General features: G+C 44.0%; 3 protein-coding genes across 3 annotated transcripts in view; 2 read left to right on the forward strand and 1 right to left on the reverse strand.

Annotated features, from left to right (window-relative positions):
- CYSRT1 (cysteine rich tail 1) overlaps window positions 1-19,324 on the reverse strand; it is a 93,103-nt gene that overhangs the window by 72,866 nt on the left and 913 nt on the right. The window contains exon 2 of the mRNA XM_072125252.1: window positions 12,675-12,823. The gene's annotated coding sequence lies outside the window, so the exon portion shown is untranslated. The remainder of the gene's footprint in view (window positions 1-12,674; window positions 12,824-19,324) is intronic.
- LOC140078013 (P2Y purinoceptor 4-like) lies at window positions 9,634-10,641 on the forward strand. The gene has a single exon (XM_072125770.1). It carries the CDS (start codon window positions 9,634-9,636, stop codon window positions 10,639-10,641), a length of 1,008 nt encoding a protein of 335 aa, XP_071981871.1.
- On the forward strand, window positions 14,281-17,186 carry LOC140077069 (P2Y purinoceptor 4-like). Its single transcript, XM_072123931.1, has one exon. The coding sequence runs from the start codon at window positions 14,357-14,359 to the stop codon at window positions 15,401-15,403; it is 1,047 nt and encodes a 348-aa protein (XP_071980032.1). The 5' UTR covers window positions 14,281-14,356; the 3' UTR covers window positions 15,404-17,186.

Raw genomic sequence — 19,324 nt, forward strand, 5'->3', positions numbered from 1 at the left:
GTGGTCAGGGGTCAGCATGGGCGCTCTGACCCCTCTGTGACTACACCCCTCACCATACACAGCGAGCTGCTATGTCATGTGTGTCCTGACACCTTTCTATCATAGCCAGCGGTGGTCAAGGGTCAGCATGGGCGCTCTGACCCCTCTGTGACTACACCCCCCATACATAGCGAGCTGCCATGTCCTGTGTGTCCTGACACCTTTCTATCATAGCCAGCAGTGGTCAGGGGTCAGCATGGGCGCTCTGACCCCTCTGTGACTACACCCCCATACACAGCGAGCTGCCATGTCCTGTGTCCTGACACCTTTCTATCATAGCCAGCAGTGGTCAGGGGTCAGCATGGGCGCTCTGACCCCTCTGTGACTACACCCCCCATACACAGCGAGCTGCCATGTTCTGTGTGTCCTGACACCTTTCTATCATAACCAGCAGTGGTCAGGGGTCAGCATGGGTGCTCTGACCCCTCTGTGACTACACCCCCCATACACAGCGAGCTGCCATGTCCTGACACCTTTCTATCATAGCCAGCAGTGGTCAGGGGTCAGCATGGGCGCTCTGACCCCTCTGTGACTACAACCCCCATACACAGCGAGCTTCCATGTCCCGTGTGTCCTGACACCTTTCCATCATAGCCAGCAGTGGTCAGGGGTCAGCATGGGAGCTCTGACCCCTCTGTGACTACACCCCCCATACACAGCGAGCTGCCATGTCCTGCGTGTCCTGACACCTTTCTATCATAGCCAACAGTGGTCAGGGGTCAGCATGGGCGCTCTGACCCCTCTGTGACTACACCCCTCACCATACACAGCGAGCTGCTATGTCATGTGTGTCCTGACACCTTTCTATCATAGCCAGCGGTGGTCAAGGGTCAGCATGGGCGCTCTGACCCCTCTGTGACTACACCCCCCATACATAGCGAGCTGCCATGTCCTGTGTGCCCTGACACCTTTCTATCATAGCCAGCAGTGGTCAGTGGTCAGCATGGGTGCTCTGACCTCTCTGTGACTACACCCCCCATACACAAGGAACTGCCATGTCCTGTGTGTCCTGACACCTTTCTATCATAGCCAGCAGTGGTCAGGGGTCAGCATGGCGGCTCTGACCCCTCTGTGACTACACCCCCTATACACAGCGAGCTGCCATGTCCTGTGTGTCCTGACACCTTTCTATCATAGCCAGCAGTGGTCAGGGGTCAGCATGGGGGCTCTGACCCCTCTGTGACTACACCCCCATACACAGCGAGCTGCCATGTCCTGACACCTTTCTATCATAGCCAGCAGTGGTCAGGGGTCAGCATGGGAGCTCTGACCCCTCTGTGACTACACCCCCATACACAGCGAGCTGCCAGGTTCTGTGTGTCCTGACACCTTTCTATCATAACCAGCAGTGGTCAGGGGTCAGCATGGGTGCTCTGACCCCTCTGTGACTACACCCCCCATACACAGCGAGCTGCCATGTCCTGACACCTTTCTATCATAGCCAGCAGTGGTCAGGGGTCAGCATGGGCGCTCTGACCCCTCTGTGACTACACCCCTCACCATACACAGCGAGCTGCTATGTCATGTGTGTCCTGACACCTTTCTATCATAGCCAGCGGTGGTCAAGGGTCAGCATGGGCGCTCTGACCCCTCTGTGACTACACCCCCCATACACAGCGAGCTGCCATGTCCTGCGTGTCCTGACACCTTTCTATCATAGCCAGCAGTGGTCAGGGGTCAGCATGGGCGCTCTGACCCCTCTGTGACTACACCCCTCACCATACACAGCGAGCTGCTATGTCATGTGTGTCCTGACACCTTTCTATCATAGCCAGCGGTGGTCAAGGGTCAGCATGGGCGCTCTGACCCCTCTGTGACTACACCCCCCATACACAGCGAGCTGCCATGTCCTGTGTGTCCTGACACCTTTCTATCATAGCCAGCAGTGGTCAGGGGTCAGCATGGGTGCTCTGACCCCTCTGTGACTACACCCCCCATACACAGCGAGCTGCCATGTCCTGCGTGTCCTGACACCTTTCTATCATAGCCAGCAGTGGTCAGGGGTCAGCATGGGCGCTCTGACCCCTCTGTGACTACACCCCTCACCATACACAGCGAGCTGCTATGTCATGTGTGTCCTGACACCTTTCTATCATAGCCAGCGGTGGTCAAGGGTCAGCATGGGAGCTCTGACCCCTCTGTGACTACACCCTCCATACACAGCGAGCTGCCATGTTCTGTGTGTCCTGACACCTTTCTATCATAACCAGCAGTGGTCAGGGGTCAGCATGGGTGCTCTGACCCCTCTGTGACTACACCCCCATACACAGCGAGCTGCCATGTCCTGTGTGTCCCGACACCTTTCTATCATAGCCAGCAGTGGTCAGCATGGGCGCTCTGACCCCTCTGTGACTACACCCCTCACCATACACAGCGAGCTGCTATGTCATGTGTGTCCTGACACCTTTCTATCATAGCCAGCGGTGGTCAAGGGTCAGCATGGGAGCTCTGACCCCTCTGTGACTACACCCCCATACACAGCGAGCTGCCATGTCCTGTGTGTCCTGACACCTTTCTATCATAGCCAGCAGTGGTCAGGGGTCAGCATGGGAGCTCTGACCCCTCTGTGACTACACCCCCATACACAGCGAGCTGCCAGGTTCTGTGTGTCCTGACACCTTTCTATCATAACCAGCAGTGGTCAGGGGTCAGCATGGGTGCTCTGACCCCTCTGTGACTACACCCCCCATACACAGCGAGCTGCCATGTCCTGACACCTTTCTATCATAGCCAGCAGTGGTCAGGGGTCAGCATGGGCGCTCTGACCCCTCTGTGACTACACCCCTCACCATACACAGCGAGCTGCTATGTCATGTGTGTCCTGACACCTTTCTATCATAGCCAGCGGTGGTCAAGGGTCAGCATGGGCGCTCTGACCCCTCTGTGACTACACCCCCCATACACAGCGAGCTGCCATGTCCTGCGTGTCCTGACACCTTTCTATCATAGCCAGCAGTGGTCAGGGGTCAGCATGGGCGCTCTGACCCCTCTGTGACTACACCCCTCACCATACACAGCGAGCTGCTATGTCATGTGTGTCCTGACACCTTTCTATCATAGCCAGCGGTGGTCAAGGGTCAGCATGGGCGCTCTGACCCCTCTGTGACTACACCCCCCATACACAGCGAGCTGCCATGTCCTGTGTGTCCTGACACCTTTCTATCATAGCCAGCAGTGGTCAGGGGTCAGCATGGGTGCTCTGACCCCTCTGTGACTACACCCCCCATACACAGCGAGCTGCCATGTCCTGCGTGTCCTGACACCTTTCTATCATAGCCAGCAGTGGTCAGGGGTCAGCATGGGCGCTCTGACCCCTCTGTGACTACACCCCTCACCATACACAGCGAGCTGCTATGTCATGTGTGTCCTGACACCTTTCTATCATAGCCAGCGGTGGTCAAGGGTCAGCATGGGAGCTCTGACCCCTCTGTGACTACACCCTCCATACACAGCGAGCTGCCATGTTCTGTGTGTCCTGACACCTTTCTATCATAACCAGCAGTGGTCAGGGGTCAGCATGGGTGCTCTGACCCCTCTGTGACTACACCCCCATACACAGCGAGCTGCCATGTCCTGTGTGTCCCGACACCTTTCTATCATAGCCAGCAGTGGTCAGCATGGGCGCTCTGACCCCTCTGTGACTACACCCCTCACCATACACAGCGAGCTGCTATGTCATGTGTGTCCTGACACCTTTCTATCATAGCCAGCGGTGGTCAAGGGTCAGCATGGGAGCTCTGACCCCTCTGTGACTACACCCCCATACACAGCGAGCTGCCAGGTTCTGTGTGTCCTGACACCTTTCTATCATAACCAGCAGTGGTCAGGGGTCAGCATGGGCACTCTGACCCCCCCCCCCCCCCCTGTGACTACATACACAACATCTGGGGGATAGTGCAGTGATTGATCACTTCTGCCCATCAAGGACAACACAGTGATGATGTATTCTGCTGGGCAGGACAAGGCTGGAGCAGTACATAATTAGGGTAAGGGGAGAGCACTGGGGCAGCCACAGGAGCAACAGAGCTTCATTATCATAATTTTATAATAGTTTTTTCATCAAAACCACTCAGATTAGGGATTAAACAAGATATGTTTCTGCATCAGTGTAGCTACAGCATTCTCAAGTTATGTTTGGGTCATAATACATAAAAGCAAATGGTAGATTTCCTTTAAAGGCTTTAGGATCCATGCACATATCAGTTGCAATACGTTTTGCATCCTCACCTCATTGTTACATTAGTTTTACTATATTCACTAGAAAATTTCACATTTTTTAAATCCATCCCCCCCCCCAATTATTTAGTCTGTTCAGTGATCTCTTGTACCCACTTGATTCGCCTTTCGCAACCCATTACAGAAAAACACTAAACCGTTCATTCACAAATACCAGAACACTCACTGGTTCTGTTGTAACTGATGTCTGGACTGGGTCTAGCGTAATGGTATATAGCTAGATATATATACTGATAACACATCTTTAGGCTGGGGGCTAACACATTTATCTGTAAAGTGTTATTGAAGCCCCAGAATGTGCATTTCTGAGACATTACAAGTGTTATTTTGTCTTCTTATTCTTATGGCTGGGGTGTCAGTGCTGGAGCCTTCTCACGTGCAGATGCTCAGACAGCGGCCCTTCCATATATCAGATTGTGCAAGTGATGATGATGGCAGCATGTGATATAACTTGAGGGATTCCTTTTAATGATGCAGTCACAACATAAGGGCTTAGTCTATAATTCAGAGGAATGTCTCTGAGCGATCAGCTGCAGGTTCATGTTGTACCACATTAGGTGCCTACACGCGGTGTCTGGCTGCTCCCTGTGCCTGGAGGTCTTCGGAGACACAGGGTTAACCGGAGTGACACCTCTAAAAAGGTGTAGTTTAAGGGATGCTTAATCTGGTAGTTGGCCACAAAAAAGATAATAGGAACAATTAAAAAAAAGTCCCAGTCCATTGGTAAAAACACTGGTCGGGTGGTAACGCTACTCCAGCTCACAAATTTCACTTTTGCCTAAAGACTGTGATGCCATGTTCAAGTAGATTGTGACTTTAATTGTAGTAAACCTTCAATTGAGGCTTTATAAATGTACACACTGTGGAGTCTATTGATGATCACCAACTCCTCACTTGTGACAAAGTAGAGAGATGCAATGAGGATCAGAGTCACCTCTCCATGTAGACATCATAGATGAAGCGTGGCAGACTCTGTGGCACATATGCACACAATGAAGATATCTGTGTCACCTGACTTATTGTACCTTTCCCAATGGTGGATAAAACAGACCCCAATAGGAGGTGCACAGAAAGCATGCGTTTCAGATGCAGTCACCAAAGCTACTGAACACCTATTACTATGCACACAATCCCCCTGCACCTGCATACAGCAAACACAGCAAGCAGTGACTCACAAGATTCATACATCCACACACGTCATAATGTGTTTTCCAACTACATGTTGGGTCTATACTGCGATCTCCCGAGTCCCATGATGCTCCGGAGCTGCCCACACAGCGGCTAATTATAGAAAGACGAAGCTAGGACGCCGACTGTAAGTCAGGCAGCAGGAGAGGACCGGAGAGAAGACCGGGCAGGATGACTCCTTAAAAACCACCCTAGATCAAATGTCCATCTTACCTCAACACAGTCTATTGCGCTTATTGATGCGCTACTTCAGGCTGCCATGTTGATGACTGTAACACATATTATTTTGAAAGCTCTTAGAGGTGCAGCTGCTGGGCCCAACTCCAAAATTTGCATCAGGCTCCTGGGAAACTGCACCCCACCATTTACACACTTTTTAAATAGGAGAAGGCTGAGCTTCAGAAACCATTGGCCATATACCATCTGATATCAGCTAATCCTAATTGTACTGGATTATGAACAGGATGCAGAGTGACTGGGTGGCACCTAATACTGCGGTAAGCAGCTGTGACGGGGTTAATAAAGAGTTGGAAGATTTAGTGCTTTTAGGTCAGCAGTGGTTACCGTGAGGTCAGGGATTTCCTATAGCTGATGTCATCATATTATCGCCTTTCTGTTCCCCATATGTTACCAGCAGTAGGTTATATAGATGACTAGGTGGTTTCCTGAGTGGATACAGCGGTGAGGGGAGAAAATCTTTTAGCCCACAAATAACCCCTCAATTTGTAACACAAGGATCATCTACTTTCCTAATAATCTAGTATAATAAACCAGGCAGATACCATGGTAATGGTGCCCTCTTTTTGGAGAGTCTCAGTTACCATCCCTTGTATCCCCCCATAGCCCCTATGTGATACGTTCAATCTGAAAACCTACATTTTCATTCCTGGTTATCCCCTTTAACAAGGCTTTTCAAATTTGGGCAACCCCTACTTTTAAGAAAATTCCTTTGACAGTACGCAGATATCAATGTGCGATCACTGGTGATCTAGGAAACAACCAAGTAGTAAGTGCCCCGTTTGTCTACAGCGCCACTACTGGTGACATAAAGCATTACACATTCCGGCCCTACACTAGGCTCATTACAGTGCATGGGATGCCAAACCGAGCTAAGGGACACAATATTGTAATAATAAAGAAGTTTCTACAAAGTATACTTCTTGTTTTGTAGCTTTCTGAGAAGTTATTGTTAATGAAACCCTGAAGTAAATTTCTAGTCATGTAGAAGACGAGTGCCAGTCGCTGAAATAGAATGAAACTTCTAGAACAGAGAAGCTCAATGGACCAGCGCTTGTATGCAAGGACCTAATGCTTACAGCCAAACCTAAAAATAAGGTTTCAAATACTCGATTCCTCCCCATTTTCAGGATCTCTCCTTGCAGCCAGTAAATTGGAACTATCCAAATTATATTTCAAAAAATTATATTTTAAAATTATATTTAAAAAGTATGCAAATGAAGCCTGAGGGGCATCAGCTTCATAGGTGTTAGAGCTTTGGAGCACCTAAGGCTCATTTGCATAATTGTTAAAGATCGTAAAACCAGAAGAGCAGATCCTGCCCGAGGAGGCACACACCTGCACATCTGTGTGTGGGGTTTACAATACTTCATCCTGGTGGTTTTTTTTGGAACTGGCAGCTCTTCACTTCTCAGTTCTTTGGTCATCGTTCACACTGCATCAGAAATTCTCATGCGTTTCTCCGATCCATTTGTCTGGTTTCTTACACGATGTTAAACAAAGCAGAACAGACCCATAGGGCAGTGCTGGGGCACAGATGTTTCTGGCTGCTATTTTGGATAACTTTATACAAAGTGCCTAAATAACACATTTGTGAATATAATAAATTGATTTTAATTCAAGTTGGAGTATTATTTGATCTGCATTATGGGTCTGCTCTGTTTCGTATAGCCTCCTCTAGGAAACCGAACAAACAGATCAGAGAAAAGCATGAGAATTTCTGATGTGCTGTGAGCGATGTCCATAGAACTGAGGAGTGAGAAGTAGCCAGGTCTAAAAAGCCATTTTTATTGTTTATTTATAGCACTAAAATATAACAATCTGGACTTCCAGATCCTGTAGCAGAACTATGGCTGCTACAGGATCTTTTTTAATCCTGATACAAGGACCACAGATTTAGCTCACAGAAGTTTATTTAGACTGGATACAAAACGCACCAGAACTTTAGCAGTGATAAACGATGGTCTGTACAGGTTTGTAGGCTTTGGCTGAACAAGAATGTTCATAGAAAACTAGAATTCCCCTTTAACTCTTAAGGGCCTCCCCATTTGTCACACACACCAAGGCTGCTGACATTAGCAAAATATTAAGAATTTTTCAAAATGGGGAAATCTCTAAGTTTCCCGAGCAGTGAACTTCTGAAATACAATATTTAACTGTTTGAGGCCATGTGCGTACGGCACAATTGTTATTGTGACAGTGGTGACCCAATACAGTCACATTACACAACTGCAGGAGGAACGGCTCTGATCCGGTTACACAACTAAGAGGATTGTCATCACTTTCCTGCATACACCTTGATCTATACAGAAAGGAGAGCAATAGTGGTATAATGCTACCTACATATTAGTGGCAAATCAGAATGCCATATAGATCCATCATCACAATGTCACACGGGGAGTATAACAGGTCAGTAAAATGCCAAGGTAACACTTCCAAATAGTGCCTACAGCATAGCGCTATAAATGTGCTCAAAGAACATCGGCATGGTGTCATCCATAATAGTGCCATAACAATATCACCATAAAGCGCGCACACACACTACCGAGTGTCTATAGTGATACAGTAATACACAGTTTCAACAGAATACTGCCTCATAGAGCTAACACTATACGGCACCTCTGTGCACTGAGGTAATGGTGTCATACAGCGCTGATAAAATTCAAGATCATAGAGTTGACATTGTAACTCTGCATAAGCAGATAACATTACCTTACAGTACCTACATATTAATGCCTCATAGTACCTGCAATATACCTCTGTTAACATCTAACATTACCATACAGTGTCCACATATTACTGCCATACACTGCTAACATAGAGCAGCCACCACATCATGTTTCAGACGCATCATAGCTTGGAAGTTACCCAAGAGTGACTCATCATACATGGAGTGGGAGTTTCGGCAAAGAATCCCCCGTTTATGGCTACTTGTATTTTGTTTTTATATCTGACCTTTCCATATGGAAAACCCCTTCAGTCACAAGTAACTTTGCCCTAACCATGTGTGATGGAGGGAGAGAACAGTGTTATATGTGCAAAAAAAAAGTCTTAAGTCTATACTGTCAGCAGAGCAGAGACTGGTCACATCAATGACTTATGTCCTGTTGTCTTGGGATCTGATGTGAGGAGGTAAGTGACCGATCACATGTATAGCCAATCTGCATTTTACTTTCATTTTCTTGATTCTTCCTCAAATTCTCTAGTACAAGTATTGGTGGTGACATCTGATCATGGATGTTTTTCTCAAGAGTATGTCCACCTACATGCATATTCTTCAAATATATATTAATATTACTTATGTATTATACTCCAGAGCTGCATTCACTATTCTGCTGCTGGTGCAGTCACTGTGTACATACATGACATTACTTATCCTGTACTGATCCTGAGTTACATCCTGTATTATACCCCAGAGCAGCATTCACTATTCTGCTGCTGGTGCAGTCACTGTGTACATACATGACATTACTTATCCTGTACTGATCCTGAGTTACATCATGTATTATACCCCAGAGCTGCACTCACTATTCTGCTGCTGGTGCAGTCACTGTGTACATACATGACATTACTTATCCTGTACTGATCCTGAGTTACATCCTGTATTATACCCCAGAGCTGCACTCAGTACTCTGCTGGTGGTATATATATAAAGAAAAGAAACAAAAAACAACAGAGGGCGGCTATATATTCAGCAAGGTGGTACACTTGCAATAGTAGGATAGCCTGCCCTTGGGCAAAAATTTATCTGGAAATCAGTAAAAGTATCCAAGGTAAAAGTAAAACCATATGGCATATTGTGTAATACCTCAATACTTTTAACTTTGATTCTGCTGGTGGTGACAGTGGCGGTGGTGCTGTGTTTCTCTATTACCATCTTTGTAATTTTGACATTTGTGCCACATTTCATAAAATTTGCTCTTTTTTTTTAGAATGCTGAACACATCCAGAAACGTCACCAGCTGCCAGCCTCAACCCATCGCCATCTATATCCCGATCTTCTTGAGTTTTATCTTCTTCATTGGATTGGTGATGAACGGTATCAGTTTGTGGATTTTCTGGTTTCGGGTAAAACGATGGGACACAACTGTGATTCTCCAATTCAACCTAGCCATCTCCGATGCCATCATCACCCCAGCGGCTCCTCTCATCATCATCTACTCCTTGACCAACCACTGGACTTTTGGCACCTTCTTCTGCCAGTTTAAGGTCTTCCTCCTCAGTACTCACATGTATGGAAGTATATATTTCCTTACTCTCATCAGCATTCACAGATATTTTACGGTTGCCCACAATAATAAGAGAATTTACTGGACCACCAAGCCATTCATCACAAAACTCTGCATCGGTGTCTGGGTTTGTCTCCTCCTACAAGGAATCCCATTCTTCTTTGTTCTACAAACATCTGAAGTCCATGGAGTTACAAAATGTCTTAGTATCCATCAAAATGACCAAGCAGTTTTATTTTTTGTCTGGAACTGGGTCATCCTCTTCTCAGGTCTCCTCATCCCCTTCACCATCACCTTGGTCTGCTACTGTCTCCTGAGTCAATATATTTGTAATGTAAATGCCATGAACACCCTCACCAATGTTATGGTCTCTAAATCTGTACAGACCATATTTGTGTCCCTGATCATATTCATAATCTGCTATATCCCGGTACACATCACCAGGACCATGGGAGTCACCATCATCTTGTTTTTCCCCACTAGCTGTTCTCTACTAGAAAAAGTGGAGGTGGCCTATTATATCACATGGATGCTGTCAGGCACCAACTGCTGTATGGATCCTGTTATATACTGTTTTACTACGGACAGATTTAACTACATGCATTCAAGGCGTTACAGTTTACAGCAAGGCCAAAGACAAGACGTCAGCTTCAGAAGATCATCACCGGGTTCTTCCCAAGTGTCTGGTAACAACAGGTTGTCCCTTGCATGACAATTTACTATAGGATATACTGCAGGAAACACAACAAGTCCACAAAAACCAGAAATGAAGGAATTCTTTGTATTTACTAAAATTCTATAATTTGGGGACAAGAGCCAGGAAGCAGTTGTGGCCTTGAACAGACTTTCTAAAACCAAGTGCCTGGAGTGATGTGTAACCATACTGCTTTATGTGTTCATAGAAGCAACAGGACTGTGAAATATAAAATTTATATTTCACGGTTGTAGCTTCTCCAAGTGCACTAGTGACAGGTCCTCAAATTGCTGTGTTGTGTGAACCGAACTGCTCCATAGCTCCATTTTACCCTAGAGGAAATAGTCAGCATTCAACAATAATCCGGCTACAGCTTTACGGAGGGGAGGCTTTGGAGCAAGTGCATGCAGAGATTTGTGAGGACCCATCCCTATTGCACTTGGAAAAGCTATACTCCTAGAATATAAACTCATCTTTCATTGCTGCTACTAACATGCAAAGGTAACTGCTCTCCAGGACAACCAACTAACACAGCATGCTGTCTGTATGGCACATTAGCTGTAAGTAACTGTAATGGATAACAAATAGAGATGAGCGAGCACTAAAATGCTCGGGTGCTCGTTATTCGAGACGAACTTTTCCAGATGCTCGAGTGCTCGTCTCGAATAACGAGCCCCATTGAAGTCAATGGGAGACCCGAGCATTTTTTTAATAAAACTGAACAGTAAAAGAACAGTGCAGAAAAAAAAATTCCAGATGTTTGCAGATGTTTTACTTGTAAGAACACATTGAAATAACACTATTCTTCACTTTGCAGGTGTTCGCGCGTGTCTCCCGCTAAGTTAGGAGATGTGCACGAACATCTGGAATGTGAAGAATAGTGTTCTTTCAATGTGTTCTGCACTTAAATGCTCCTGTGTTCACTGTTTTTAATGTTTTAATTCTATTCTTCACATTGCAGGTGTGCGCGCGTGTCTCCCGATAGGTTCGGAGATACGCGCGCACAGCTGCAAAGTAACACTATTCTTCACATTCCAGATGTTCCGAACATCTCCTAAATTAGCGGGAGACACGTGCGAACACCTGGAAAGTAAAGAATAGTGTTATTTCAATGTGTTCTTACAAGTAAAACATATGGAAACATGTGTAATATTTTTTTTTTTACAATAAAAATACTTTTATTCAATTTATTTTATTAATTTACTGCTCGATCTCGAGCCGGCGAGATACTCGTCCGAGTAACGAGCCGGTCCGAGTATGCTAATACTCGACCGAGCAGTATACTCGGACGAGTATACTCGCTCATCTCTAATAACAAAGTTTAAAACATCTTTACATTACATTAAAAACAAATAACACATAAATAGTGTTACCATCTTAGACCCGCATAGATAAAGCCTCCTACACAGTGGCTGCTAAGCAAAAAGATAAGGATAAAAGAATACACAGAGGTGTTTCAACAAGTGCTTGATGTCACTGATCCAGCTGTATCAATACAAATATAATGCATGTCGACTACCTCTCTCTCAATTGAAGATATTGAGGGAACAAAGGATTTTTAAAGTGCCAAACTTTTATTCTCCCTGGAGACATGCCACTTCCAGCTTACTCCACTGTATGGGATTTAAATGGACAAAGTTTATAAGTGTACATGGACATCGGTAAATAAGGAGATAAACAAAGACAGACTACTTTGCCATAACTCACTCGACAGTGACCACAGACATTGCACTTACATAAAGACAGTGTGGTCAGTGTCACCAATGCAAGAAATTACTGGCAACAAAGAGGCTTCCAAACTTGCAAAAGGTGAGAATTTGCCAGTAAGGGAAGACTATTAAAAGTGACTTTTGAAACAGTAATAAAACTCAGCAATATAACCCTATAAATAATTAGTTGTCTACATGTAGCAGAACATCTCATTTTCAGTTCCCTAACCAAGAGGATAAGAAATTGGCACTTTTACTATAAAGGTCTTGGCTAATATCTGAAATTACTTAAAAAAAAAAAAAAAAAAAAAAAAACAGGAAGATGCAGCGGATGCTACTTACTGTACATGAGCTCTAAATTTCCGCAGATTACTTCGCACAGCAGTCACTCTCGGACACTTGGAGCAGCAACGTGCACAGGTCAGTATCACGTCCTGAACATCTTCTGTATCGCTACAAATTTGTTCTTTGCTCCTACACAATTTGTAGAACTGAAAGAGGAGAGAGGGGAACAATATTAAGGACTACTCCTTTGATTTGTTAACTAAATCTGTGTATATATTATATATTCTCTATTTTTTATTTTACTAGAGTGTAAGTAAAACAACCTCTTAAAGGACATCTACCACCAGGATAAAAGACTTTAGGCAAATGAGCCTGAGGGGCTCCAGGCTCAATTAACACCTATGGAGCCTGGAGCCCCTCAGGCTCATTTGCATACAGTCCTTCATCCTGATGGTAGATGCCCTTTAAAAAGGGACATTCTGGGATTCTTAGGATAGGTGATTAATATAAAATCAGTCGAGGTCCGACCATATTCACATTTCTTAATCACATTTGTTGCCATCATAACTTCCTTCTATTAATAAATCATTGTTTACTCTACTCCCTGTACAAATTGTTAGTTATTGAAATAAAATTGAAAAAAATAAATTTGTAATAGGTTTATGTTAGAAGTTCCAGCAAGCTGATATTTAGCCCATACTTCATTTACAAAAAGCATCCCAAAAGCATTATTTAATATTTTAGATAAGGAATATATAGGGGGATAAGAGTAATATCTATAGCAGTTTATGGACAGGAGGTGGCTAGATCACGGTGCGGGAAACACAGAGAAAGCTATCCATTGTCAGCTGTGTGTATAGCGTGTGAGGACAAGCATACACACAGAGGAGTCAGACATGGAGCAGATAACATCAGGATAGAGGGTTTATATGGGACAGACCGAGGTGAGGCACAGAGCACAGAATGTGTTATTACTGAAGTAACTGGGAAGAGACGGACCAGAGAAGAGGAGGAGAACTGAATGTGAGTATTCTTATGGAATAGTTGTACCAAACTTTGTTGTACTATAAAGCGTTATCCTCTGTTGACAAAGAGGTGTTATACTGTAGTGTTGTATAGCAGATTTACAAATATCTAAAAAGTGAAATATAGACTAATCAATTTAATCGCTGGACAACGCCATATTCCCAGATTAAGGTGGAAGCTGCCACCAGGTCATGAGGAAGACTACAGGGACACTTCTGCAAGGGCTGCCAGTATGCCATGTAAATGGTTAATAGTGGACTACAGTGGGTCTGCCAGAATGCTGTGTAAAAAGATTAAAAAAAAACTGTATTGGGCTTCTTCCAAACCAGAAAAAGTCATATTTCTCCATTTTTTGTTATTTTGGAAATAAATGATTGCACATAAAATGTCCATAGCCAGGAACACCATGTAATTTTATGATTACTCTTACACAACGTTAATACACTACACATTAAATACTCTACGTGCATCCGCAAACTTACACAACGACCATATCCTGCAGACGTCTTACAATTGCGTTTCAGCCACCATCCACTTGTTACACTTCTTTCTTTTGAAACTTCCTGGCAATGCAGTTATCTAAGAAATAGCCCAAATTTCTCATGCATTTTAAATTAGACCTGTACAGCTTTTAGAATGGGAAACTATTCTTTGTGTAATTTATTCAGATTGCTTTATCTAAACACTTAATTTTTCAGCGTAAAACATTCGAGATGGTGAACTCGTCTGCAAACTTCACCAGCTGCCAGCCTCAAACAATCAACCCCTTCATCCCGATCTTCTTGAGCTTTATCTTCTTTATTGGATTTGTGATGAACTGTATCAGTTTGTGGATTTTCTGGTTTAAGGTAAAACAATGGAATTCAACTGTGATTCTCCAATTCAACCTGGCCATCTCCGATGCCATCATCACCCCAGCGGCTCCTCTCATCATCATCTACTCCTTGACAGACCACTGGACCTTCGGCACCTTCTTCTGCCAGTTTAAGGTCTTCCTCCTCAGTACTCACATGTATGGAAGTATATATTTCCTTACTCTTATCGGTATTCACAGATATTTTTCAGTGGCCCACAGTGTTAAAAGAAGGGCCTGGACCACAAAGCCATTCATCACAAAACTCTGCATCGGTGTCTGGGTTTGTCTCCTCCTACAAGGAATCCCATTCTTCTTTGTTCTACAAACATCTGAAGTCCACGGAGTCACTAAATGTCTCAGCTTCCATCAAACAGAACAAGCGATTTTATTTTTTGTCTGGAACTGGGTCATCCTCTTCTCAGGTCTCCTCATCCCGTTCACCATCACCTTGGTCTGCTACAGTCTCCTGAGTCGATATATTCTTAATGTAAATCCTATGAACACCATGACTAACGTGATGGTCTCCAAATCTGTACAGACCATATTTGTGTCCCTGATCATATTCATAATCTGCTATATCCCAGTACACATCACCAGGACCATGGGGGTCACCATCACCTTGTTCTTTCCTGCTGAGTGTATATTACTGGAAAACGTGGAGGTGGCCTATTATATCACATGGATGATGTCAGGAACCAACTGCTGTATGGATCCCATATTGTACTGTTTTGCCTCAGAGAGATTTAAGCACACTTTCACAAGTTGGTGTAGCTGTCTTTATAGACGTGGAAAAGATGGTAAAATCACAATGGAGAGTACTCCAAGCAACCAAGCCGAGTCAGCTTCAGAGAAACATGGTCCCCTCCCAACGGCGAGTACCACCGATACAGGATTCTCTGTGTGAGCCAAGGCTGAAAAGTGACTGAAAAAAAACTTTAGATTTCTTCATCCTATGAAAGATATCAAAATCAGATGCCAATTTGCCCAATTTTAAACTTAATTTTGCAGAATACCCCAGCTAGCTTTACCTACTGAATAGTTATACTTCAGGAACACAGAATTCAGGGAGAGTTTCACAACTGTAAATTTGTATGCAGACCTCCCTCATATTTTTAGACAGATGAACCTGGGAAAAGAAGTATGGGGCACAGAAGGAAGATAAGTCTTCAACAAGTTCTTGTCAGAAGCTTTTATCTGTCCCCATTGAGAATAGATACTTCATGTGTATGAAATAGAAGGTTAGGGGTGTAAAATAATGCTGCGAGACGACCGGTGGGTGGGGGCTACTAACTTTAGCTATCGCCTAAAATGCAATGTGCCTTTAGAAAGCTGGGGAAAGTGTGATTCTGAGTTATCAGTTTTGGATATCCAAAACAGTATAGCTATAAGTAGACTCCTAAGCGAACCTAAATGTAAAATGATTAACAATTCTCTCCATAAGGTTTTTTAACTTCTTTCAACAAACTCAGCTCTGCTGCATCTCAAAAAGTGACCCACTGTACTGTATAGGTTTAATTGAGATTCATAGATTTCCTTTGTATCTTGGAGTTGGAGGTCAGGTTTCTATTTTCACTTCCCTTTTCTGGGAAATTATTTAGAGGAGAGATTTGATTCTATGAAAGACAATCATTGTTCATCTCACACTGTTGTCTCATTTAATAACATGACGTATGTATGATGTATATAATTGTAAATACATATTTTTTATTATCACTCTCTTTTCCTAGATTTGGAATATCCTTGCTTCTGCTAGGAAACCATAAACAAGCGGGTTCAGAGGGTGCAGGGTCCAGGTCTTATGATTGGATGGGGGTCCCAACAGTTAGACCCTCATCGATCAGCTACCTATCCCTTATCCTAAACTTGCAAAAGCCATTTTAGGCAGTGATCACCAATCCCTCCACCACCATTTTTATTAAAGGCAACCTGTAACTGTAATTTGTAACACTAAACCAACTACAGGTCCATATGGACAAGTGATCAAGTGTCCTAAATCACCCTGTCAGTTCTTGACTAAATACAAGTCCAAAAAAAAGCTTAGGGCTTCTGGTGCTCTCAGGACCTGTGCAATGCTTCAGTGCACGGCGGCTCATTGTGCATGCGCTGTACCCACAGCACAGTGATGTTGGGGAATACTACGCCGACTTCACTGAATGACTATAAAAGGTGCCAAGAGCTTTGGACTGAGGGGATTATAAATGTTTGTTTATCTTATTGAGGCCATGGACAGAAATAATTCACAGGTCTGTGGGCGATTAGTGTCCCAAAGCTCCCTGACAGGACACTGTACAACTTTTTATCCAGGGGTTTTGTTCTGTAAAAGGAGCCAGAGCAGTGACCCAATGACATACAGGAGGGGAGAGAGCACCATCTTGTGGACACTTGTATACCTGCATAGTGCTGGAGCAGCCCACTACTATTACGGTAATCTATTCTGCAGAGTTATATGCCATTTACAAGACAGGGGATAACAAGGTGATCTGTGAGGGTCTGACTCCTGGCAACCCCAGGTACTTCTGTAACCGCATGCATGGTGCAGAAAACATGACTTTTTTAACATTGGCGTCTATGGATGACGTATGCAGAAAGTGTTCAAATTTCTGCATCAATCCATCACATCCGTTTTTATGCCCAAATATGGATCTTAAAATTCTCCATCTTGGTAAGGACACATGGGAATGGCCTCAGAAGTTGCAGGAAGCAAAAAAAAAACGTATGTGAAATATGTCAAATAAACGTAGACCGATGACACAAAACGCACCCATTTATGTCAATTTTTAAACTGAAGGAGCTGCATTCAGCTTTGGTGCAGTTTCTGGTGCAACTTCGTGGTACCTGTAAACCTGGGATCATGTGACGCACCCTTAAAAGGGGTTAACTATTTAAGGTCTGGTAGATGTGGATCAGTTAAATACATGGATAATATGTGGATGCCAGACAAGTACATGAAGCCTTAGGGTGAAAACACACGTGGTGTTTTTAGGCCGTTTTTGGGCCGTTTTTAGTAGAGCGTTTTCAGATCGTTAAAAACGCATGCGTTTTTGAGCAGTTTGAATTAAGATAATTGGTCAAACCTGTTAAAAAACGCATGCATTTTCAAAAAAACGCATGCGTTTTTTACAATCTGAAAACGCTCTACTAAAAACGGCCCAAAAACGCCACGTGTGTCTTCACCCTTAGGGTGGTGGCACACATGGCGTGTTGAACCCGTCTTTGGCCCGTTTTTAAGCAGTCCGTAAAAAAAAATGCATGTGTTTCTGAAAATGCATCCGTTTTTGACCAGTTTAAATTAAGATAATTGGTAAAACCTGTCAAAAACGGATCCAATTTAATTTTTTTAACACATGAGTTTTTTAACTAACTGCTTAACCCCTTAACGCTCTACGGCGCAGAGGTATAAGGGATGTATGAAGAGGGCTCACGGGCTGAGTCCTCTTCATACAAAGGTGGGGGTTTTTGCATTTTGCAGAAAACCCCCACCGCTATTAACCCTCTCAACGCCGCCGGCAAAGTCGCAGGCGGCGTTTAAAAGACGGCGACGCGCGGGCGTCGCCATCTTTTTTCCGTTCGCCGCGCCCCCGAACGTCATCGGGGGGACGGCGATCGGTTACCATGGTAGCCTCGGGTCTTCTTTTGACACGAGGCTACATGGCTTATGCAGGTTCGTTACAATGAGCCAGTGGCTCATTGTAATGTATGACCTGCAAAAATGCCATATATTGCAGTAGTATTGTATACTGTAGTATTGCAGTATATGGTAGGAGCGATCTGACCATCTAGGGTTAATGTACCCTAGATGGTCTAAAAAAAATAGTGAAAAAAAAATTTAAAAAAAAGTTTAAAAAATAAAAAAAATTAATAAAATATTAAAAGTTCAAATCACCCCCCTTTCCCTAGAACGGATATAAAACATAATAAAAAGTAAAAACCACAAACATATTAGGTATCGCCGCGTCCCAAAATGCCCGATCTATCAAAATATAAAAACGGTTACGGGGGCGGCGGTGACTTCCGAGGCGCCGAAATGCGACTTTTACACCTTTTTACATAACATAAAAAATGAAATAAAAAATGATCAAAATGTCGCAGACCTCAAAATGGTAGCAATGAAAACGTTGCCTCATTTCGCAAAAAATGACCCCTCACACATCTCCGTGCGCCAAAGTATGAAAAAGTTATTAGCGAAGATGGCAAAAAAATTTTTTCTATTTTTTACACATTCGTTTAATTTTTGAAAATGTATTAAAACACAATAAAACCTATATAAATTTGGTATCACCGCGATCGCACCGAACCAAAGAATAAAGCTGAGGTGTTATTTGGAGCGAAGAGTGAAAGTCGTAAAAACTGAGCCCACAAGAACGTGACGCACGTGCGGTTTTTTTTCAATTTTTCCACATTTGGAATTTTTTGCAGCTTCGCAGTACACGGCATGTTAAAATAAATAACATTACGGGAAAGTAAAATTTGTTACGCACAAAATAAGCCCTCACACAGGTCTGTACACGTAAAAATTAAAAAGTTATGGATTTTTGAAGTTGGAGAGCGAGAAATGAGCCGAAAAACCCTGCGTCCTTAAGGGGTTAAAAACGCCACGTGTGACCGCAGCCTAAGGCTACATTCACACGACCGTCTGATTTCTCCAGTCCCGTATTTACGGGCCGTATATACGTGACGTTTTTCATCCGTACGCAGCACGTATGTAACCCGAACTGAAATACGGGAGAAAATAGGACATGCTCTATATTTTTATACGGCCAGTGTACGGTACGGTACGGAGTTAACAACGGCAATATAAATGGTCAGACGTATTGTCCATTGAAAT

Source organism: Engystomops pustulosus, chromosome 9 (assembly GCF_040894005.1).
Source record: "Engystomops pustulosus chromosome 9, aEngPut4.maternal, whole genome shotgun sequence".
NCBI lineage: Eukaryota > Metazoa > Chordata > Amphibia > Anura > Leptodactylidae > Engystomops > Engystomops pustulosus.